The sequence below is a fragment of the Microtus oregoni genome, unplaced genomic scaffold (genome assembly GCF_018167655.1).
Source record: "Microtus oregoni isolate MIOR12 unplaced genomic scaffold, Mior012 000002F_ref0000024, whole genome shotgun sequence".
NCBI classification, from domain to species: domain Eukaryota; kingdom Metazoa; phylum Chordata; class Mammalia; order Rodentia; family Cricetidae; genus Microtus; species Microtus oregoni.
Window position 1 is genome coordinate 62,422,501 of NW_024543061.1, and position 25,104 is coordinate 62,447,604.

General features: G+C 44.4%; 1 protein-coding gene across 1 annotated transcript in view; it reads left to right on the forward strand.

The window, feature by feature from the left end:
- The window catches only part of Slc6a13 (solute carrier family 6 member 13), a 37,973-nt gene that overhangs the window by 981 nt on the left and 11,888 nt on the right, over positions 1–25,104 (forward strand). Inside the window, exons 2-6 of the mRNA XM_041634261.1 lie at positions 1,449–1,655; positions 18,702–18,836; positions 20,842–20,982; positions 23,895–23,979; positions 24,604–24,736. Coding sequence (XP_041490195.1) covers positions 1,454–1,655; positions 18,702–18,836; positions 20,842–20,982; positions 23,895–23,979; positions 24,604–24,736 — 696 coding nt within the window. The 5' untranslated portion in view covers positions 1,449–1,453. The remainder of the gene's footprint in view (positions 1–1,448; positions 1,656–18,701; positions 18,837–20,841; positions 20,983–23,894; positions 23,980–24,603; positions 24,737–25,104) is intronic.

A 25,104-nucleotide genomic window follows, 5' to 3' on the forward strand; every position in this document is an offset into this window, starting at 1 on the left:
CCTTGTCTCAAAACAAACAACTGCCAAACAAACAAACAATAACAAAAGCTAAAACAAGAGCCACAACAAAAGGGGCCACTGTATAAAATGAGGAGGGAATCACTTGAAATATTAACATTAAATATGTTGATAAGGCAAGGCAGCCAACGTAAGTGAATCCCAGGGAGTGCAGGCTGGCATAAGTCCCATACAGTTTACCACCAATGGGGCAATCGTGACTTGATTCCATCTACAACGGCTTCAGGTGCTTAGCATGCGTACACTCGATTTTCTCAACAAGAATAGGACTGGTGTAAGAAATGAATGTGTGTAAAATGCCTAGCCCATAGTACCCACTCATTAAACTTAAATCAAACTGAATTTATCTTCAATCTCAACATCAGTCTAGAGGAGGGTGCTTCTGGGAGTCAGAAGTTGAGAGTTAGGACTTCTTTTTCATGTCGCCGTCTCTAGGGTAACAGTTTGCTATGCTGTTATTGCTGAAGAGAGGAAGGGAGCAAGGGAGGGAGGGGAGAAGGGAAGGGGATGGAAGAGGGGGCAATGAGGGATAGAGTGAAGGAGAGTTTTTTTTTCCATGTATGTTGATTCAAGAAGGAATGGAGGACTGAGGAGTGGATTCTTAGAGAGCTCCGTTCACTGCATTCAGTCACGGTCTCATTCAGTCTCCTGCTGGAGACATTTCCTTGGTCAGAATGGTAAAGATATAGGCTAGGAATACATTCCTATGATGCCGCCACTAAGAAAGAAACACCCTGGTTGACATCCCAATCTTCCAATGCATGTCAATACTCTGAAAGGTGTCTGGCAAACATGATCATTCTATATACACTGATCCCATTTTCTGTAACACACAACCCTTTCTTTCCCATTTTCCCATAGCATAGTTTTTTAATGATTACATAGAAGCTCCTAATATAACTACCATACCTTATTAATAAACCTTCCATTTTTTAGCATGTGTATTCTCTCAATATTTTTTGGTTGGTCTTATGCGCATTCACCATCTTCAACACCAGAGCTTTCCCCCACGGTCACAGTTACTTCTCTACGGTGAATTTCTCAAGGGACCTCAGTGGCTTTGACAATATATCAGCTGTCATCCCCTAAGTGGTCCTAGGCTATAAAGAGACTGAATTTCTTTTTAATGTGTCACAGTTGGCTGTGAAAGGCAAGGGAAAGTGCAGACCACCACAGACTATGAATTCAGAGAACAGGCATCACGGAAGCAAAGTTGGCTCTACAGGGTCAGTGCTTTCTCCTTCAACGTGAAGGGAACAGGGAGTCTCGGGAGCTGTTCCCCAGCTCTGCCAGTGAGGGGCGCCAAGAAGGAATGGATTGGAGGATCGAGAAGGAATAGAAGAAGAAATTCCCTTGGGAATTTTTCTGAAGCGGGGAGGCTTTCCCTGTGGGGTTCCTGGCAGTGACAGGGCTCTCTACTTGCTTTCCAGGTGGGATGGATAACAGGGTCTCGGGAACAACCAGTAATGGAGAGACAAAGCCTGTGTGTCCAGCCATGGAGAAGGTGGAGGAAGATGGCACCTTGGAACGCGAGCACTGGAACAACAAGATGGAGTTTGTGCTGTCAGTGGCGGGAGAGATTATTGGCTTAGGCAACGTCTGGAGGTTTCCCTATCTCTGCTACAAGAACGGGGGAGGTGAGAGTCACTGTGCCACACAAGTCCCCCCCTCCCCCCCCCCAGGAAGGAGAATGCTTCTGTCTGTTACATTTACTGTCCCTCTGGGAAGTTCTATAAAGGCATAGAATGCTGGCCTTGAAGGGCTGTGACAGGTTACTGATGACGCGTTGCAGGAGACAGAGACCTAGATAAACATGTGAGTGTCCTAGGGCTTTCTCTCTTAGCCGTGTGAGTACAGGCTCGGATCCAGATGGGAATGGATCCGGGCTCTGCTCTTACTCGGTGTGATCTTGATCAAGTTCCCAAAGTCCCCAGAGTCTCATTGGCTGTTCCTGCAAATCAGGATAGTAGTACCTGTTTTTCAAAGTTGTTGTAAGGCCTGGCAACTCCATCCATAAAGTGTTCAATAAATAGGAGCTACACTGATGCTGCTGCTGATACCAAACTCTTCTGGGATCTTGAGATTCTTCAGTTTTGGCCTTGTGTCACCGCCCACTCCTCAGCTGGTACCATGACATTCCCAGTATCATCTGTTTCCCAACTCTCCTAACTAGTATCCTCTTTGACCCTCATGGCTTTTCCTTTAAAGTTCTCTCTCTCTCTCTCTCTCTCTCTCTCTCTCTCTGTGCGCATGTGTGTGTGTGCACGTGTGTGTGTGTGCACGTGTGTGTGTGTGTGCACGTGTGTGTGTGTACGTGTGTACACATACTTCTGTACTGGCTTCTCATTCTCCTTCCCAGCCCTCTGGGGTTATTGCACTAACCCATATTCAGGGAATGTCCACACCTTTATGGGAAGCCTTGGACAGAGTCCCCAGATACTAAAGGGCATAGAGTTGACCTGTGCGTTAGGAAACCATCCTGTTCTGTTGATAGACAAAGCTTCCAGGGACTGGAGGTCATGGGTCTGTTTTTGTAGGGAGGCTATGTCCGGAGCCGGAGAAATGCAGAACACAGAGATAGGTCACCAGGGACAGGACAAGTCCGAGGGGAAGACACCTACCCTCTTTCGGGGGAGCAGAGGCCTCCAAACTTAGCAAGCTCAAGTCTCTCTCCTGAACAAATGATTTTGGAGAGAGGAGGCACACAATCCAAGATGGAGAGAGGAGGGGACTGGGAGAGACCAAAAGAGAGGAGCTCTACGCTCGTGCTGTCTTCTTCCGGGCTTTGTGGACTTTGGAGACTGGCTGTAGGGTTGGAAGTTAACTTGTGTTTTTCCCTAGAGGAATGGGGATGACATAATATGTCCTTTCTCCCTAGGAATTCTGGCTAGTGGCCTGAAATCACAGGACTTTGCTCAGTCTGAATTGTGAGTGAAGGAGGGAGGTCTTCCCGATCCTCTTCTAGTAGTAGATACTTCTATATTTGATGAGGACTTCGGGCCTGAACACCTTTCCTTTAGAGCAGTAGGTAGAGGGATGTGGCTGGCTCAGGGCACAGACAGGAATATGAGACTAAAGCTGTACCCTGGTACTCGGAACCAATCACCAGCTTAGCTTCTCATGTGGCAGAAAGATTATGGGGTAGGAAGATTTCCCCAAGCCTCTCTGGAATTGGGTAAGGGTTGAGGCAGTGATTGCCAAGCTTAGTGTAAAGCCACTGGGGGGTGAAAAAGTGGTTGAGGACTTCGTGTGCTACCTCCTTATTTACTGATGAAAAACAGCAGCCTGGGGGTGGTGGGAGTGACGTTCTGGTGGACTTTGGAGCTAGAGGCTAATACCCAGGTTTGCTCTGAAGGGCACGAGTCACCCAAGGGCTACTAGGAGAATTCAACAGCAAATGCTAATGAAGCTCATCACAAATCACTATTGTGCTTGGGGTGGGGAGGGGAGGAGAGGGCAAGGGTAAGTGCTTTGCCAAAGACCAAGGATGCTATTGGAGGAACCCAGAGCCTTTGCCTCTGCATTCTCAGCAGTTCATGCCACAGAGAGCAGACTCCGGGAGAGCCTTAGGATGGGTTACATCCCTTTTTACATCTCCTTTTAGCCAGTGGATGACCTGATGCCAAGGGGACTCATTGCTGTTGATTTGGGGAGGAAGGGTGAAGAAAAGACACACCGAGAGCTTATGCATTGATTTGACCCTTTTCTGTTGCCCTAGTAATTGTTCTTAAGCCCATTGCTCTCTCTCTGACTGGGACTTGGGCTCCCAGGGATGCCAGGCGTGTTGTGAGTAGGGTCTGGGAAGGATGCTGGGTGCTCTGGAGAGCTACTGCTCTTAGTCATGTGTTCTATCAACTTGTTTCTGGACTCTTGTGTGGAGCCAATGTCAAGCGTGAGGAATCTCAAAGCTTAGGGATGTCTTCTTACGTTTCAGCTTTAACACTTGGCAGAGCTAATTCAAAGTGAGCTTCGTGGTGGAGTAGGAGCTGAGGTAGCTAGAGGAAGGGCAACCTGCAGAGGGGGAGGAGCTGAGGTAGCTAGAGGAAGGGCTACCTGCAGAGGGGGAGGAGCTGAAGGAGCTAGAGGTAGGGCTATCTGCAGAAGGGGAGGAGCTGAAGTAGCTAGCAGAATGGCTAAGCAGCTGAAGTCTGGAAAGTTTGCAAAGAGAGCTCAGTGATAAAGCCCACCAAGACCTGGATGCTAAAATGGCCTGCTCAGGGACATTGTTAGGAAGAATGCCTACCTCTGTCACCTAGGCCGGCCTCTTATCTAGGATCCATGGCCCCATCCTGGCATCACTATGAAGGTTTCCTAGAGTTGCCAGTATGTCATTTGTGCTGGGGCACAGACAAGGAAGTCTTGACTCTATGTCATTAACAACAAATACTGGGCACCCTGCAAATTGTTCCAAGTGCTTGGGATACATTTGTAAATGCACCAGATCCATGCCCTGCCTCATGGGCCTTGTATTTTGGAGGAAGGAAACACAGCAAAGCAAAATTTAACAATAAGAAACTTACATAGGGTATCAGAAGCTAGCAAGTCCTATGGAAAGAACCAGACGAGTGGAGTAAAGGAGATGAGGAGTCTGGGTGTGGGCTTGTGGCTGTTTTGTGGGGTGGGAGGGTGGGGAGGGGTGGGGTGGGGAAATGGGGGGTGTCATGGTGGGCTGCACTGAGAACGTTTGAATGAAGGCTTGCCAGGAGTGAGAGGGGTGGTCATGTGGTCATCGAGGTGAACACGCTGTAGGGAGAGGAAGTCAAGGTCAAATGGTCCCAAACAAGAGCCCACTTGGCTTTACATAAAGGTAAAGGAGGTCTATAAGCCCAGAGCAAAAGCAGTAGCTAGACGGTGCAGTCAGAGAAAGAAGTGCAAAAGTCGCTGTTGCACGCCTTCTGTGGCTCACCATAGACAGGACACCAACTGCAGTCCCGAGAATGGACTCCCCACCTGAGTCTCCCTTGGTCGTGTATAGGCATAGGGGTGACTCAGGCAGCTGTCACTAACACACCCTCCCCAGCATGGGCCATGCTGCCTGCCTGACGTGACTAGAGCTCTCTGTCCAGCCGGCAGGCAACCCAAGCAGAGGCTCCTTTCTCAGCGCTCATTTGCTGTTTTGCTGGCTTAGAGAGCCACCTCATGATTCTTGTAAACTTCGTGAACTTTCCAAGTCTTGTGATTTTTCCTCTCCCCAGGGGAGGGCACGTTTAGATTTGGAGCTATACAATATGAATGCAGATCACGAAAGGTCTTGCTGGCTACTGTAAAATGCTAGCCTTTCCTCTAGTGACATGGAGAGTCAGGACAGGAGTAGCAAAGGTCTTGTACTGGACAGCCCAGTTATAAAGCTAAAGGTTCTGGACCAATCCCTGATTCCTATGATGGGTAGGGTTGATTGTTAGTCTTACCGGCTCTGAAATCGCCGAGGGAACAGGCCTCCAGGACACCTGTTTGGGATAGTTTAGATCAGATTTGGGGTGTTGAGGGGCAGCATCGGGTAAAGGGCACCTGCTGCCGAGCCTGATGACCTGAATTTAATTCCTCTGCCCTCCACCACGTTGTCCCTTCACCTCTGTGTTCACTGTGACACCAAGGCCCTCGCAAACAGACACATCCACACAAAGAGAGAGACCATCTAAACTAGTTTAGTCAAGGTGGGACAAGCCACCCTAAAGGAGGGGGCTGCACCACTGTCTGGGGGTGGGACCTGGGCTGTATGAAAAGGAGACAGTGTGTCAAATAAGGGCGATCATTGCTTTCTTCCTCCTGACTGTGGATGCAGTGTGACCAGCTGCTTTAAGCTCCTGCTGGCTTGACGATTCCCCACTACCATGGGCTGTACCTTGAACTATGTGCCAGAATAAACCCTTCCTTAATTGTTTTTCGTCAGGACACAGAAAAGCAGCTAAGACAGCGACTTCTCTCCCAACTATTGACTCTACCCAAATATGTGAAGCCTCTCTAGCTCTCTGGACCCTGGCTGCCAGCAGAATGAATTTCTCAACCTCCAGCATGTCTCAGACTGTGTATGTGAGATATGTGGAATCTGAGCCTTTGACGTAGTTCCCGTTGCTAACCCCGTCTAAGCAACCCGAGACTTTTAACCTGAAAAGGGTTACTCTTCCTGAGACTTGAAAGGCTACAGGTTTTAAGAGAAAAATAAGCGATCGGGTTTGGGGGAGGATCGCTGACTTGAGATACCTTTGGCACATTCAAAGGGATGTGTCCTTGCGGCAGTACAATATTTGAGTTTGGAGTCTGTGTGAAAGATCTGGCTGGGAATACACATTTAGGAATCACTATCAATTTGAAGATGTAAAAAAAAAAAAGAAGAAAGAAAGCCAGGCGGTGTCAGCGCACACCTTGAATCCTAGCACTTGGAAGGCAGAGTCTTGCAGATGTCTGTGAGTTTGAGGACAACCTGGTCTACACAGAGAGCTCTCTGAGAGTTAAGGTTGTTACACAGAGAAACTATGCTGAGAGAGAGACAGAGACACAGAGAGAGCCCAACATGGTAGTTTATATCTGTAATCTCAGGAGGCTGAGACAGGAGGATTGTGAGTGTGAGTTGAAGGTCAACCTGGGCCACATAGTAAGGCCTGCTGTCTCAAAAGAAAAGAGAGAAAGAAACACACACACACACACACACACACACACACACACACACACACACGCACACATACACATGCGGAGTCAGCCATTTAGAGTATGTGAGAAAAGAGAAAGAGCAAAGAGACAAGAGAGCAGTGACACAGACTGAAAACTAAGAGAAAGGCAGCTGAGGATGCTGGGGAGAGAGCAAACAGGGGATGCTGAGAGGGCAATGGGTGGGCACGATTGCTGGACCAGCTGCGCTGGACCAGCCGAGAAGGATTGCAATGGAGTACTAGACCAATGCCTGATGGGCATAGGGTTAAGGAAAGAATGGAGATGGAGAGAGAAGACTTGGAAACAATAATCACAGATATTGCTGAAAAACTCCAACGAGGAAGCATGCACATCTCTTCTTTCTGCTTCTTTTTTCTGGGTGGAAGTAGGTCGTCCCCGCCCCTGGAGGAGGAGCATGCGGCCCACATGTCCGGTCACTTTGGCCTGCGCCCCTGTGCTGGAGAGGTTGCAAACTTATTTTTCTAACCCTTTACCATCAGCTCCCTGGAGAGAAAATAAATATGCCTTTCCCCCAAGACCTGTCCAATACAGACCTCAGCTAAGGGGATGAAGGGACTCTGGTCATTCCAAGAGGCATGGTGGGACAGGTGTGGGGGATGAGGTTGGGTAGAAATAGTATTATCATCCAATTTGGCAAAAAGAATTTTAGTGGCTTGACTGTCAATCTCAGCGTGACTTAAAAATGGACTGTCAACCGCTTCCTTTTGATTCCTCAGTCTCGGATTGAGTGCTGGGAACCTGGAGTTCTGTGTCCACACAGCCGAAGACTGTCTAATACAGGCCAGGCGCTGCCCCCACCCCCTGCATTCTGATCATTATGTTTTTAACATGTCATGTGTGCATTCATTGCACAAGTTACATGCTCCACTGAGACATGCTCCCCCGCAACTTCTCTGCTCTCACTAGTCTCTCTCATCCCCCTAGAGACTTTTGCTTTTATATTCATATCAGACATATATATGCACACATATATGCAAACACTAGTAATTTTACGTGCCTCTCTATAAAATCTAATGACTACAAATGAGAGAAAACTTAGAATACCTCTTATTCTGAGTCTAGCTTCATTCCCTTAATGTAATTGTCTCCAGTTGTATTGTTCACTTGTAAACCACAGAACTTTGTTCTTGTTTGAAAAAAAAAGCTCCATTTTGTGTGTGTGTGTGTGTGTGTGTGTGTATGCACGAGCACATGTGTGACATTTAAAAAAGTCCATTTCTCTGTTATAGGACACCTTGGTTTCTCTGTAGCTTAGCTGTCAGGAGCAGTACTGCAGAAACATGGATGTGAGTGTCGTCTCTGGGACATGCACTAGCACCGTGTAGGGTTTTCTTTGTCTGCATCCTCACCGGCGTCTGTGGTTACTTGTCTCCTTGACAACCGCCGTTCTGACTGGCGTGAGATGGGATCCAGTGTACTTTGCTTTGCATTTCTTTGATTTTTTTTCCTATGCTTATTGTTCATTTGTGTTTCCTTCTCTCAGAACTGTCTGCTTACTTCATTATCACTCACTGGTTGGGTTGTTTGATTTCTTGTTGTTTAATTCTTTATATTTTCTAAATATTAATCCTCTGCCAGATGTATTGCTAGCAAATACTTTTCTCCTGTTGTGGTTCTCCACCCCTTTGTTGTTATGGTCACTTCTTCATTACATGAGGGCCCATCGTCAACTGTTGGCCTCATTTACTTGGCTCTTGCCTGTGACTCCATCTTTAATTGTATTGTAATTTTTAATTTAATGGCATATTTTCTCTAACAATTCCCCTGTTTTATTTTTACAGTAAGGCATTTGATCCACTTGGTGTTGAGTTTTGTAAAGGACGAGAAACAGGGGCCTAGTTTCGTCCTTCTGCCTCTGGATATGCGGCGCTGGGGGTCGAATGGAACTGTCTTTTCCACAAGGTGTATTTTTGGAGTATTCCTCAAAAAACCAGGTGGCAATGGATGCATGGGTTCGGAACTCAGTTTTGTGTTCTAATTCATTCTGTGCCAGTGTTGTTCTGTTTTTGGTACTGGGGCTCTGTAATACAGCTGGAAATCAGGTCTGGTGATACCGTGAGCATTATTTCTTTGCTCAGGGCTGCGTTTTCTATCTCAGGTCTTTTGTGAGAAGCAGCTATTTTGGTAGCACAGGAGTTACTACACACCCACTTTGGTCAGGCTGGCAGTCGTTACAGTGTATACCTTTCCGTGTACACCCGGACTTCCGTGACTAATACGGAGCATAGTTCTTCGTATCTTTAAAAAGTGGCGGGAACACTGCAGGTGACACCATAGAGTGTGCTCCCTCGGGGAGGGGTGGCTCCTGCACTGCTCTTTTTCTGGTCCCTCCCCACTCATGGGAAGTGGGCAGCACATTTCAGAATGTTGTGGGAGTTTACATGGGTAGAGTGTGGGTGTAGCCAACTTTTGTCTCCCTTGGCTCTTCCTGTTTCTATAGGGTGTCACTTTGTAGCTCAGGTTGGCCTCGTGCTTATAGTCGTCCTTCCTCATCCTCCCAGGTGCAGGTGGTAAAGGCATGTGTCTCTGTGCTGGACTCCAGCCTTTAACGGTGATGAGAGGATCGAAGGGAGGTACCCCTCAGGACTACCTGGGTTGTGCTCTGGTCTCTCTTGATTGGCATCTGGTCACTGGCCCCTTCCCGCTTCCAAGCTTCCAGAGTAGAAGCTTCTCTGGTGAGTGTGGACTTTGTCCACATGCTCAGGGACAGAGCTGACCATGAGCCTGCAGTTAAACATTGGCTTGGTCAGTTAGAAAAGGGCCAGCCGTGCAGATGGGGTGCTGAACTGGACTGTCAACTTTCTGGAATGATTAGGGCTTTCCACAGAGACCACTCATGCCAGCGACTGCACGTTCTATCTTCCCTGAATTTTCCCATCAAACTTTGGACCCCTTAGACTGTCCAATCTTTTCCCCTTGGCTTTCAGGGCATTTGGGTTTTTTTTTTTTTTTTTAGTGCCTAGATAGTGTGTGACTACAAACTAAACTCTGTCCCATCAACTGGACCTCTGTTCCCATTAGCTTTCAATTAACTGCCATATTTAAGATATCCAAATTGAAGAGAACACACATATGCACAAAGCTACTGCCACTGTCAAGCTAATGAACATCAGTCACCCTCACAAACTCTCTCCTGACCTTGATAATCTCTCCTTCCTCCTGTGACCCCGCTGATGTGTCCCTGGGCAACCAGGAAGCTCTTCTCTCATTGGAATTCAGTTTTTTTTTTTTAATTTTATACATGAGCTATGTATCTTTTTTTTTTTCCTCTGGCTTCTTTCACTCAGAAAAATTGTTCTGTGATTCAGCCATCATCTTCTTTTCAGTAGTTCATTCCTTGTTCTGAAGGATTGCCTTTACAGACCGTAGAGATAGCTCAGAGGATAGAGTGCTCGCTTTGCAAGCAGGAGGACCTGCGTTTGAGCCCCCATCCTCCAAAGGCCTGGTGGTGGATGCTGGAGAGTCTAGTATCAGGGAGGCAGGAACAGATGAATCCCTGTGGCCAGGCTAACCTATTTGGTGAGTTCTAGCTCAAAGAGAGACTCTATGCCAAAAAATGTGGATGTGTGAGGAATGACACCTGAGGTGTCCTCTGGCTGCGAACACACTATGTGCACACACATACACATACAAACACACATACACACATACAACTTAAACAGTTTTAAAAACCTTAAATTTTGTTTTCTTTATATTTTTTTCTGATTACCCCCCACCCTCAACAGGCTTTCTCTAGCTTTGGAGTCTGTCCTGGCTCTGTAGACCAGGCTGGCCTCGAACTCACAGAGATCCGCTTGCCTGTGCCTCCCAAGTGCTGGAATTAAGGGCGTGCACCATCACCACCTGGCTTTTGTCTGATTTTGTTATCACAAAATTCAGGCTTCATAGACTGAGTTTGACAGTTTCCTTCCTTTTCAATGTTGTGTAAGAAGTTTGTGTAGAACTGCTGTGATTTCGTCCTTTAATTAAGGGCAGCTTTGATGGTCTTTCTCCTTGAGTAATTGATATAGATATGAATAATTTACATTAGTATAGATTTTACTTTATTGATAAGAGATTTAAGGTCAATTTTGTTATATGTATAAGTGTTTCTGATTTTGATTAAGGTATTGTGATTGTGTAGTTCATTTAATTATGTACTGTATAATTAAGAAATATAGGTTGTTAATGGATAATCATCGATAATAGTAAAGCTTGTAGTCATGTTAGTTAGATTTTCTAGATATATAGAGATATATTTTAGATAGACATTCTTCATGTCTTTCAAAGATTACAGAATAGGACATTTTAAATGTTTTAATAACTGAGGACTTTTCATGACAGAGACATCTCGCTGCCTGGACAGTCACCCAAAGTTCTTTTGTACCGTTGGGGCATCCATCTTCAGCCTCAGCGGTGATAGGCTGGAGGAGTGGGAGGACCTCCCGCAACAAGCAATCTGCAGGAGTTGGTGCTTTTTAAGGAATTTGGCATTTACTCTATGTTGCTGTAATTATCAGTATACCATTGCTCGTGAATTTTCTTACCATCTTTTTATTATTTGTAGAATTTGTGCTAATGACATGCTTCTCATTTGCTATATTGGCAATTTTAAAAACTATTTTTGTGTTGTGTGTACATGTGTGTACATGTGTGTGTTGCCTGTGCACGTGTGTGCACATGTGTGTTGCCTGTGCACGTGTGTGCACATGTGTGTTGCCTGTGCACGTGTGTGTACATGTGTGTGTTACACGTGCTTGCATCCATGTAGAGGCATGCACGCCAAGGACAACCTTTGGGGGCCAGGTTCTTGTTTTCCACCGTGCTGAGGCAGAGTCACGTGTTTCTGTGTCTGCTCTGCTTCTCCAGGCTGGCTGGCCAAAGGCTTCTGTTCTCACCTCCAAACTCACTGCAGACACGGGTCACTGCACCTGTGCTCTTTAAAATGTGGGTTCCAGGTATTGAACCTGAGTCCTCAGACTTGTGTGATTAGCGCCTTTACCTGCTGAGTTGGAGCCCCGGGCCTTGTATTGGTAATTTATGACATCTGAAAGTCTGTTGAGTTTGTTGTCTCAAGAAGCCAGATCTCGGTTGTGTTGATTTTCTCTCAGGCTTCGTTTTCTTCTTTGGCTTAGTTTGGGCTTCATTGATTTTTATTTCTCATTTATTAAGGGGGAAGCTGAAGTTATTGATTTGAATTCTGTTTCCTTTTCATGTTAATAGATGACTCCAGCTACTGCTTTAACAGAATCCACAGATTTGAGTATGTTGTATTTTATTTCACTCTCCTTAAAAAACTTCCTAATTTATCTTTTGATTACTTATTTGATCCATAAATTATTTAAAAGAGTGTTACCTAATTTTAAAAACTCAGAAATGTGGGCGTCTCCAATGTCTTTCTTTAATTGATTTCTAGTTTAGTCAAGGTATACATCTGTCTGAATGACTTTCTTGTTTATTAGGATTTGCTTTGTGGACTAGTAAACATTCTATGTGTGCCAGAAAATAACGCATACCTGACCATTGCTGCTGGAATGCTTTATAAATGTCTTATAAGTGGAGCGGAGTTACACAGTTTTCAAATATTTTACATTCTTAATGATTTTAGTTTATTTGTTCTTTAAGCAATTGAGAGAATAATGAACATTTTAATTTTAACTAGGAATCTATATACTTTTCTTTGCAGTCCTGTTCATTTTGCTTCATAGATCTCAAAGCTCTTTTTTAAAAAGTGGTTTTGAATTTAAGATATTATGTACTCTTGATGAACTGACCTCTATTATTATGAAATTATCTTTGACACCAAAAATACTCTTTACTTTAAAGTCTAATCTGTGCAATGCTAAGCTAGACATTCTTTTGAAAGTTTTTCTCTGATTTTTAAAGGATTATAGCCTGTTACAGTATTTAATATAAACAGATAAACACTCTTTAGGCACTGTGGTGCATACCTGGAATCACAGGACTGCAATTATAAGACTCTGAGGTAGGAAGATTGGGAATTATGGGCCAGCCTGGGCTACATGCTGAGACTCTACCTCAAACCAAACCAAATAAAAATAAAGATTCCAACTTTCAATAAGTACTAACCTGAAATATCTCTTTCTGTCTTTTTACTAATAACCTCTTCATTTTTAGAAACCTCAAACATGTCTCATTTCATTTAGGCAGCATGTTTTTGAGGCTTTTTTTTTTTTTAAAAAAAAAAGTCAACCTAAAAGTCTGAGTCTTTTAGTCATTCTATTTAGATCACTTACATTTAGTACAGCTTACCATAGTAGATTAATTCTGACTTCTTACTATTTGTCTTATATTTGTGCTATTAGCTCCTTGTTTCTCCTTCTTTCTGTCTTCTGTTATATTAATTAGATTTTTTTAAAATTATTCTACTGCTTGTATTGTTCTTTTGTTGGCTTACTGTTTATAACTCTTTCTTGTATTAGTTCAGACTCTGTAGTCTTCATCTTTACTTCATCAAATTTTATTTTCAAAGGATACTTACTCAATGGGGAGTAAACCCAGCAGGCACCGATTCAAGCTGTGCAGTGAAGACAAAACATGGGCCATACAGTTTCCAGATAAGAGTCTTACAAACCTATGTTTTTCTCCTCAGCATTGTGCTTTTGCTACATATTTTATTTTTCTATTTGTTAGAAGTTATTTACATTGTACTTTATAATAAATCAATTTTATTTTTGAATCCTGTTGTAACTCTTTGGCAATTTCATGACTGTATAAATCTTGGTAATTTTCAGTTCCCTCAGTACATGCTCCCATTTCCTCCCTCTCCTACAAAACCTTCTTCCCAACAAGGCCCCTCCTACTCTGACCTCTTCTGTTTGATGTTTGACCCACAGGGTTCTGTTATGGTTGTCCTCATGAGCATGAACAGGGGATTAGCTATTGGAAAATGGCTAACTTCTCCGTGACTACCGAATTGAAGAAAGTGACACTGTCTCCCCACAGCCCCCACAACCAGTACTGTCCATAGACCTTAAGGGAGGGGCGGGGCATGAGCAATGCCTTTTCTATGCATGATGGGATGTTGACAGTCCCAATCTCTTGCAGGTCTGTGGAGCTAATCACAGCTGGGGTGAGTTCGTGACAGCAATGCTTGTGTCATGACCGAAAGACATTGTTCCTCAGTTACTCTCCTCATCTTGGGCTCTGACATTCCTTCTACTCCTCTTCTACGCTGTTCCCTGAGCCACAGGTGGTGTAGAGGTTGTTATAAATGTCCCGATCAGGGATGAGTGATTGACAGTCGTTTATTTTCAGCACTCTGACCGGTCTTGAGTCTGCATTAACCACTGTCCACTGCACAAAGACATGTCTCCGATGAAGAATGAGAGAAGTTCCAATCTATGTAGATAGAAACATAAATGTTTGGAAGGCAGCTAAGTCAATTGTATCTTACTACTTTTTTAGGGAGGGAGTCAGGGGACATATTCTAAGTAGTATCCCTAGTTGGTGTTGAACTCTCTGTGTAGACCAGGTTAACCTTGAATTCAAGCATCCACCTGCCTCTGCCTCCTGAGTGTTGAAATTAAAAGCGTGCACCACCCTGTCCAGCCCAGTTGTGTTTTTGACAATGTAGTTACTCTTTCTAGAGTTCTATATTCCTTTGAGGATGTATATTGTTTGTGGCATAGTCATTTCCCTCTGCCTGAAGGATATCCTTAACTTCTCTTGTAGTGTGTGTCTTGCTGGTGATGGTTTCTTTTCATGACTCAAGAAGTTTTTTTTTTTTGTTTTTGAGCAAACATTTTCTGAGTGTAGAATTCCAGGTTGACAGCTTTTCTCCTTATTGCTATAACAATTTGTCTCTCTGCTTGCTTGCTTGCTTGCTTTGCTTCTAAAGATTAGTTTGATGTTTTCCTTCTTTTCGTTCTTCTGTATTTATGTGTCATTTCCCTCTCTGGTTACGGTTAAAATTTTCCTCCTGAAAAACAGGGGCATTTAAGTAACAGGATTGTGATGTGCCTTGGTTTAAGTTTCTTTACATTTCTTTTGTTAGGTGGGACTGGAGTTGCCCCCAGTGACAAGGAACACATGCAGTATTTAGTATCAGGAAGGTCTCAATGCCTATGTATGGTCAGTGGGGTTAGGCACTGTATGAGCCTTGTTATCTTTAGTCTTTTGAAATATTCTTTTTAGTATAGGGCCATACCACCCGAATGTGCCCAACATCAGCCATACTATGCCCAGTCTCAGCCATACCACCCCAAATGTGCCCAATCTCAGCTAAACCACCCTGAGTGTGCCCAACCTCAGCCATACCACCCCAAGTGTGCCCAGTATCATACCACCCTGAGTGTGCACAATCTCAGCCATGCCACTCTTGTAATATGGAGGCTGCTCGTTAGTTCCCAGCCACTTAGCCCCAAAATAATCACACAAAAATTGTATTATTTAAATCACTGCTTGGCCCATTAGCTTCTTATTGGCTAACTCTTACATCTTAATTTAACCCACTTCAGTAATCTGTGCATCACCACAAGCTCGTGGTCTACCAGCAAAGTTTCAGCACGTCTATCTCTAGCGGTGGCTCTATGGCTTCTCCTTTACTCTGTCCTTCTTTCTCCCAGCATTCACTTTAGTTTTCCCTACCTAACTCTGCTCTGCTCTGCTATAGGCTCAAAGCAGTCCTTTATTAACCAATGGTATTCATAGCATACATAGGGGAATCCCATATCACCTCCCCTTTTCTGTTTAAATAAAAAAGGAAGGTTTAACTTCAACATAGTAAAATTACATATAATACCAAACAGGTATCAAGCAAGAATTACAGTTACAATATTTACATCTACTTTATCTTTTATCATAACAAAGGAAAACTATAACTATAAATTCTTCAAAGATCTCAGAAGGATATAATATTATCTAAGTAAACAGGAAGTACATTGTAAGCTAATTCCAAAACTCTAGAATTGACAGAGACATCTCGCTGTCTGGACAGTCACCCAAAGTTCTTCTGTACTGTTGGAGCATCCATCTTCAGCTTACAGGCTCATAGTATCTAGCAGACTTTTCCACAAAGCAAAAAATTTCAAAGACAGTTCTGCCTATATTGGCAGTTTGTAGTTACTTTCTTCCGTGTCCTGCAGAATGTCTGACAGACTCTTTCATGAAGCAGGAACCCCAAAGGACAGTCTTACCTTTAGGCAAGGTCAGCAGTCATTTCTCTGTGGGTCCTGCATGTTAAGTTCATCAAGCAGTCCAGATAAGAGCTGTTTCTTGTCTAAATGGCTAGCAAACTCCATATGAAGACCCTTCAGGGCTCATATTCCTCTTGAAGTTATTGGTGCTACCAGGAGCAGATACATCTCATTATCATGAAAAGTCCTAAGTTATTAAAACATTATAAATGCCATATTCTGAAGGTCTTTGAAAAATTTGAAGAATACCTATCCATCTAAAATATATCTCTGTACATCTAGAAAATCTAACTAACATGACTACAAGCTTGACTATTATAGATTATTATCTATTAACTTATATTTCTTAATTATACATTACATTTTTAAATGAGCCACACAAACACAATACCTTAATCAAGAGCAGAACTGTATATGCACAGTATAACAAAATTGTCCTTAAATTTGTATCAAGAAACCAAGATCCATACCAATGCAAATATCTATAGAATATCCCCCTTTAAATGTAAATAAACATTTATAAACAATATTTGGGAATTTGGGCATAGTTCTCTAGACTACTTCCTGCTGATTGGAGATGGTGTTAATCAGGTCTTTCATGGTGTATCTTGTGTGCTAGTTTCATCTCAGTCAGCAGTTGGGTGAAGTAATTTTTTGGGGGTGTTCCTGGAAACTTTTCAGAGGGTCTTGATCCATCAAATCATTTTAGTCTGGAAGCAACCTACAGGTTCTCATCCTCTGTGGAAACAAAAGAACAACATCTTTTCCAAAGCAACATATTCTTAGACCCAAATTCTGAAGTCAAGATACCTTTATAATATACATGCTGGTTTAGCTTAGCAGCCCATACAATGAAATGTTTCTCTGTACTTAGCTTCTACATAGTCAAAAATTCAAAGAAAACACAATAATATACACAACCCAGACTCTCTGTGAATTTTCCATCTTTATGTGGCTTATTTTTCTTTATTCCTTTTAATCTATGACTGTCTGTACTCTGTCTCTTTAAAGACTTTTTTAAAAAAATGATTTATTTCTTTTCCAGCTCTCTATACACCTTTTCTTCTCTCTCCCAAGCCTATGTACAATTATCCAATACTGTGACTCATTTAGAGGTCTTTTTTTAAATCTAGATTTGTCTTTATTGCATATTTGTAATTATTTTCTGACTAGAGTGCTTCTTAAAATGCTAAGTGCTTAAGAATCTAAGCTGCAGCATTGCTAGGGTATTTATGGTACTTCCTGCTTGCTCCACACAGTCCAACATGGCACATGACATCCATTCACAGCCGCTGAGTTGCACACACGGCCCCAGAGCAGGTCTATGTCAAGCCATTAAGTAGCTTGTAACACACTGCTTACAAACCCCATTTAAATGCTTAGTCTCCTGAAAGAGTCAGAGGTCATGACCCAGAAAGCTGGCATTTCAAAGACCTGTGGCTTCTTTTCTGCTAATGCTGAGTCAGGAAAACCTCTCTTAAAGGAGCTGCAGCATGCCGCCAGCAAACAAAGTCCATTCGGAAAAAAAAAATGAGGCTAAACTTGTTTTTTTTTTTTTGTGTGTGTGTGTGTGTCTAGAATTTCTTTGCAAGCCCTCTCAGGTTTTAAGTAGATTTCAGTTGGCCACATGGGTACCAATCTGTTGTTGGGAGGACACTTATTTGTCCTGACTGCCTAGAACTGAAATAACAACACAGAAATTGTATTATTTAAATCACTGTTTGGCCCATTAGTTCTAGCTTCTTATTGGCTAACTCTTACATCTTAATTTAACCCATATCTATTAATCTGTGCATCACCACGGGGTCTTGGTCTACCAGCAAAGCTTCAGCACATCTGTCTCTGGTGGTGGCTCCATGGCTTCTTCTTTACTCTGTCCTCTACCTTCCAGCATTCACTTTAGTTTTCCCCACCTAGTTCTCTCTGCCCTGCTCTGCTATAGGCTCAAAGCAGTCCTTTATTAACCAATGGTATTCACAGCATACAGAGGGGAATCCCACAACACACCCTGAGTGTGCCCAATCTCAGTCATACAACCCTGAGTGTGCTCAATCACAGCCATGCCATCCTGAGTGTGCCCAATCTCAGCCACACTACCCTGAGTGTGACCAGTCTCAGCCATACCATCCTGAGTGTGCCCAATCTCAGCCACACTACCCTGAGTGTGCCCAGTCTCAGCCATACTATCCTGAGTGTGCCCAATCTCAGCCACACTACCCTGAGTGTGACCAGTCTCAGCCATACTATCCTGAGTGTGCCCAATCTCATTTGAATAGTTCTTTCTTTCCCCTCAGGTTGTTTTCTCTCTCCTGGCTCAAGTGGAAGGTTCTAGGGCTTCTGTTCATGTGGGCCTCCCTTTCCTGGTTGCTCTCTACTGTGAATCTTCCTGACAACTTTGTCAGTAGGTAGAGATCCATGCAGAGAAAATACTTGAGGACAGCCCGAACTATCTAGCAAGATCTTGTCTCAAAACTCAAATCTTTAATAAGAAGTCTGAAATTAGTATAATAATGTCTTTGAGAAGAGTTCAGAATTGTAGTCTGTGTCAGGTTTCTGGGTATTTGTCATTCAGTGGTCTCCCTGCCATTTCCACAAGGATGTGTGACTAAAGCAGTAGCTGAGGCTCAGTGGGGAGTAAACCCAGCAGGCACTGATTCAAGCTGTACAGTGATGACAAAGCTTGGGACATACACCTTCCAGGTAACTTGGTGCCCCTAGATTCCCGCTGTGGTTACAGATAACATAGAGTCACCCTCAGTTTTATGCTTTCTGTCTCTGGGGTTCAGACCAGCAGTGTGGGGTGGTACTGAGAGGAGATGGATGTGGACTTTGAAGAGAAGAGTGCCAGGTAACGGGCATCCCATTTTCTACCCACAGGTGCCTTCTTTATCCCCTACCTCATCTTCCTTTTTACCTGTGGCATTCCCGTCTTCTTCTTGGAGACGGCCCTTGGCCAGTACACCAACCAGGGAGGCATCACGGCTTGGAGGAAGATCTGTCCCATCTTCGAGGGTGAGTAACTCTGTGTCCCATTCCATGGGCATAAACTGGTGCTTATAATTCATAGCCCTTGTTTAGGATGTCTGAGTGATGAACAGCAGTCCAGAGATTAAAACAGGACTCGAGTCTCCATATTAACCTCCATTTTATCTGTGAGCTGTAGACCGAGGTAGTTATGTAGTCCATCAGATAGAACAGGGATAATGGATGCACGAGGCAAAGGCTTTGGATTAAATGGGTGAACAGGTGGAGTGCAATGCTATTTTATTGTATGTGTTTTAAATATGTAACAATGACTTATTTTTAATAGGACATACTTAATCAGAAAACATTTTAAAAGAGAATTTCTTTTAAAAAATTTATTTTCATTTTTTATATTGATGTTTTGCCTGCATATATGTCTGTGTGAGGGTGTCGGATTCCTTGGAATTGGAGTTACAGACAGTGGTGAGCTGCCATGTGGGTGATGGGAATTGAACTCAGGTCCTCCGGGAGAGCAGTCAGTGCTCCTAACTGCTGAGCCATCTCTCCAGCCCCTTAAAGGGAAATTTTAAACGAGAAGAGTATTTCATCAATTAGTCTACCACTTTGACATAATGACTTGAAATTTTAGACTACTTCATCTCTGTTTACTTGGCTAACTCCTTTCTGCTTTGAAATGATGTTTTTAGAGGCAAACCCCTGGAGCAGGATCCCTAGATCAAACTGGTTCTCATTAGAATGTCCTGTGGCAGTGTTAACTGGCTGACAATGTCAAAAGACATGAGCAGATCTTTCCTCCATTTCCTGTGGTGTTCAGGATTAAACCCAGGGCTTTGTACATGTGCTATCACTGAACGATACCCATAGCCCTGTAGAATATTCTGATATATAGACAGATAGAAAGACCATTGAATTACAACATTTGTAAAAACAAACCAACAAAACTTCACCAAGAAGTCCTGCATGGGGCAAACTTCTGTAATGCTAGCACTCAAGAAGCTGAGGCAGGAGATTGAGAGTACAAGAACAATCTGGACTGTATAGCAAGTTTGAGGGCCCCTTTTACTATATGAGACCCTATCTCTAAAAACATCACTACAATTGTAGCTACAGAATACAGGTGCTTTACTATGTTATTTTACACCCTGTGGCTATTTGAGATGATTCAAGATGATAACTATTTTAAAGGTTGTCCATCCAGTGTTTATATTTTCCCGTGTGAACTGCCTGTCTCTACTCTTGTGGTTTTGTGCTGTGTGCTTGGTGTGTGTGTGTGTGTGTGTGTGTGTGTGTGTGTGTGAAGGTCAGAGGTCAACCTCAGGTGTTCTTCCTCAGGTACTGTCCAGTATTTTATTTTATTTTTTTGAGACTGAGTCTTTCCCTGGCCTGGAACTTTCCAAACAGGCCAGTCTGGCTGGCCAGGGAGTCCTAAAGATCTGCCTGTCTGTGTCTCCCTGAGTCTGGGATCAGAAGCTCATGCCACCACATCTGGCTTTTTCTTTTTAAATGTGGGTTCTGGGGATCAAATTCAGGTCCTCATGTTGGCAAGGCAAGCATTGTCTTCAGCCCTGCACTCATATTTTTATTTTGGAAACAAGTCAGATTAATTCTGGGGAAATGAACTATTGTCATGGTATAGTTAGTTTTTTTATTTTTATTTATTTTTTTGAGACAGGGCCTCACTAGGTAGACCATGCTGTCTTTGAACTTGTTTTTCTTCAACTGCCTCTGCCTCTCGAGTGCTGAGATTACAGGCATGTGCCACTCTGCCTAGCTCCAGTCTTATGTATTTAAAAGGTATCCCAGAGCCTGAAAAATATCAAAGTTCAGGCTTAGTAGCAGAAGACAAAAGTGCTGAACCAACCCAGGAGACCCATTGGAACTTAGAAACTCTATTCCTTTGGCCAGGAGGCTAGGCTTATCATTTCTTGGTATGGGCCCTGATCATGGCATGCAAGTCCCTTCCTGCACAGGGGTGAGTGGTACGTGAGAATGTTTGCACTATCCTGGCCCAAAGCTTCAGTCCCCTCTCCAGGCATCGGCTATGCCTCACAGATAATCGTCAGTCTCCTCAATGTCTACTACATCGTCGTCCTGGCCTGGGCCCTCTTCTACCTCTTCAGCAGCTTCACCACCGACCTCCCCTGGGGAAGTTGCAACCATGAGTGGAATACAGGTAAGATCATTGCTGAATAGCCTGCTTCCTTATCCTGCTTGGCTACGTCAACCAGGAGTGAGATCATCACTGTATCCCAGTCAGTCAACCTCTAGTTCATATTTTGGACTCAGATCCGCTCCAATAGATTATGATGAACTTCTGCCAATCAAGAGTATTGTCAGTGGCAGACAAAGGTCTGAAGTGCGAGTAAGGCCCTGGCTTCCCATCCAACACTCCCCTTCAATGTGAGATTTCACCAGCCTCACAAGCAAAATGTCATGGACTTTAAAAAACTTGATATATTCTATTTTTGTACTACGCAAATAGAACCGACGTCCTTTTCTGTGTTCAGTCACTTATTGGCTTCTGTCTGAAATATGCCCTGTTTGATATGTCAACGTATGTATTTGTTTTTCATATCTGGAACAATTTTAAGTCTTTCAAACTTATAATTTGTCTGTGCTCAATTCAGCAATGAGCTGTTCTGTCCATTATCAAGAAAATTCATAATAGCAATTAACTTCTATGTTTGTAAGACCATGTGAGCAGCCTAGATCAAGAGAACTGATTTTTTTTTTCCATGTGTGTGTGTGTGTGGGGGGGGGGTTGAGACAGGGTTTCTCTATAGCTTTGAAGCCTGTCTTGGAACTAGCTCTTGTAGAACAGGCTGGCCTCGAACTCTCAGAGATTTGCCTGCCTCTGCCTTCCAAGTGCTGGGATTAAAGGCGTGTGCCACCACCACCCGGCGAGCACTGATGTATTGAGAGCCGTGACGACAGCAAAGCTATGCAGGTGGGACTTCTCAACGGTCCCGCCTCTGAGGATGGATGGGTTCTATGTGCGGTGTTCTGTGTGCAGTCCATGTGTTACTGAGCACCTGACATGTGGCCAGGGTGTGGGAGGAACAGAACAGTGGAATTTACACTTTACATGCCAGATGGCCTATGGCTGGGCAGCACAAAGAACATGCTGGCCAATGCTTTGCTTGGCATCTCATTGCTACATGTCACGATCATTGTCCAAGTGTCTTTTAGTACTCATCTGTGAGAGCGTATGAAGGGGCAAGGGCCACGATGAATGAGTTCTTATACAGAGAAGCCATTGGCTCTGAGCTGGAGTTTGAATCCCTGACTTGCCAGGTTCAGACTGGCTTTCATTACCTTGGCTTCTGCCTGTTCCTCTTAGCTCATGGTGACAATCAGAGGTCCAGTGCTTCACACTCCCTTCTCAGGCAAGTCCTTGCCCATCTCTGGTGCCACCTGCCTTCTGCCATCTTTTATCAAATGAAAAGTCAGATCTTAGAGGTATGCTTCCCCACACCCAAAGATTGAGATAGGCTCCTCCCAAATGAACTGGTGGCCTCACGCTGACCCTTGGCCCTACTTGGGCACTTTTCTTTTTGCTGCTTACTGATGTCATTGTCCTTTTAGCTGGAAAGGCAATGAGGTGTTTTGTCCTAGCACAAGCTGGCTACCTACCTTATAAGATATCAAGAAAGGCTGAGGGCCTGGGAATGTGGGTCTGGTCTAAGCCCTGCAACTGGCAATGCAGGAAAGCAAAGAGCCCTACCCTCCTGTAGCTGCCACCAGGTGACAAGACACCCTGTCTCAGTTAGGGTTATTACTGCTGTGATGAAACACCCTGACCAAAAGGGGAGGCAAGGGTTGATTTGGCTAAGGTTTCCACATAAGCCTGGTCATCACTGAAGGAAATCAGGACAGGAACTCAAGCAGGGCAGGAACCTGGAGGCAGGAGCTGATGCAGAGGCCTTGGAGGGGAACTGCATATGAGCTTGCTTCCCCTGGATTGCTCAGCCTGCTCTCTTATAGAACCCAGGACCAACAGCCCAGGGATGGGACCACCCATGGTCCCTCCCCCACTAGTCACTAATTAAGACAATACTCTTAGCAGCGGTTCTCAGCCTGTGGGTTGTGACCCCTTCAGGGTTCGCATTTCAGATATCCTGCAAATACTTTCACTATATTCATAACAATTGTCAAATTACAGTAAAAAAATATTTTTATGGTTGGGGTCATCACAACATGAGGAACTGTATTAGAGGGTTGTGGCATTAGGAAGGTTGAGAACCACTGCTCTATAGACGAGCCGACAATTGTGTTCAAACGGATAGAGGCATTTTTTCAGTTGCAGCTCCCTCCTCTCTAACGACTCCAGCTTGGGTCAAATTGACACAAAACCGCCCAGCACACACACTGTGAACAATGTAGAAAGGAATATAGAAAGAAGAGGTATACATTGTCAGGCCTGGCAGCAAGCACCTTTACCTGCCGGGTCATCTGCCTTTGTATTCCCTAAGATTATATTGATGTTAAAACATTAAAAAGAATGTCTGCATTGTGTAAGATTCCAAAGTGCTGTGCAGGTCGTGAAGAGCCACCATTTACTGCTTCACATTTATGTTTCCATTTGCTATAATCCACCAATCCTCATATTAATACCTGTGTTCTAGAGACCAGGAAAGTGATACGTGGGTACCAAACTATCACTCACCCAGGCCCGCACAGTCAGAATCAAGCCAACGCTCTCTGACTTGTTCCTGTGACTGTGTTCTTGGCTGCTTTCCTATGTGACTTTCTTCGAAGGTGTTCCTACCATTCCTTCAAGGCTGTGGCCCCGCCTGGGACAGCTCCCCAGGGATAGCTTATATTTTGAATCACCTGGCACACAGAGTCTTTCCCCAGGTGCTGTTGGCCACACTTTAATGAGACTCTGTAGACAAGCAGTGGGCAGTCCACAGTGGGGGTGTGTGAGGTGAGGTTGCCTCGTGGAAGGCTACTATATAGGAGAATGTGTGGCTCGCAGGACTCTAGCCTAGAGCCTTCTGGCCACCTTACTCTGATCCTCTTATCTTTGGTCATGCCAATGTTGGCTGATGAACTTCCTCCTTCCTCCCTGGGGTTCATGGGTAGAAAACTGTGTGGAGTTCCAGAAGACCAATGGCTCCCTGAATGTGACGTCTGGGAATGCCACTTCCCCTGTCATCGAGTTCTGGGAGTAAGTGAGACCTCTCTTCTTTTGGGATGTGGCTCTGCATTCAAAAGAGGGACCTGGGCTGGGGACTTCCCTGGGCAGCACCAATGTGGCTTAGCTCTGTAGTACCTTTACTATGGTTAATGCAGGATTGTTCTTAGACAAACTTTGTAATTCTCGTGTTAGAGAGTGTGTACCTATACTAACCGCCCTCCCCTCTGGCTGAAGGTACTGCACCTCATCCAGACCCTACCCCAAATGTCATGCACCCAAGTCTTGATCCCTGACATCAGGCATTCTCAGATGGATGAGAAAGTTTATGCTACTTCCCTTCCCTCAGGCTCAGTGAACCTTCCAATAAAACTGAACTGGGTACAGTGTGTGTTCGCCACACTTTAGGTCTGTCTCCATCTCTGTGAAAAAGAGAGCATCACAGGCCTTTAGACAGGAGCTTGAAGGTGTCACTCTCCTGCCCACACATGTACCCTCAGGGTTGGGTTGGTTGTTTAGCATGCTTATGACCCTGGGTTCTATCCCCGATACAGAAAAGAAAACCCCACAAAATCAATAAAAAACAATAACACAGAAGGGAGGGAGAAGGAAGGAAGGAAATCCAAGCAAAAGGCCAGGGTACACCTTCTCTCTTAGGAGGCGAGTCCTGAAGCTCTCAGATGGCATCCAGCACCTGGGATCCCTGCGCTGGGAACTGGTCCTGTGCCTCTTGCTCGCCTGGATCATCTGCTACTTCTGCATCTGGAAGGGGGTCAAGTCCACAGGCAAGGTCTGTGCTGGCAAGTTCCTTCTCCCTCCCATCCCAGGACAGCCTGCCTTCCGTAGGGACTGTCACCCTTGGTTTAGCCTAGTCAAGACAGGAGGGAATGACAATAGCAATTTATGTGGCTTCCTGCTTTGATTCTGTGCCTCTAATGGGTTTCACCTGTGTACTCCTGGGGGATGAATGGAAGAAGAGAGGGAGGAGAGGCAGCACCAGTTAGGAATCAGTGGGTGTAAGCACCTTGCAAATCTAACAGAGCCATGGGTCCCTGTTTCATAAGAGTTCAGTGCACAGAGAATGCTGTTAGACCACACACCTCAGATGATTCTCAGCCAATTCAAAGATTTTGGCCCGTTCTTTGCCCTAGAGGCCGA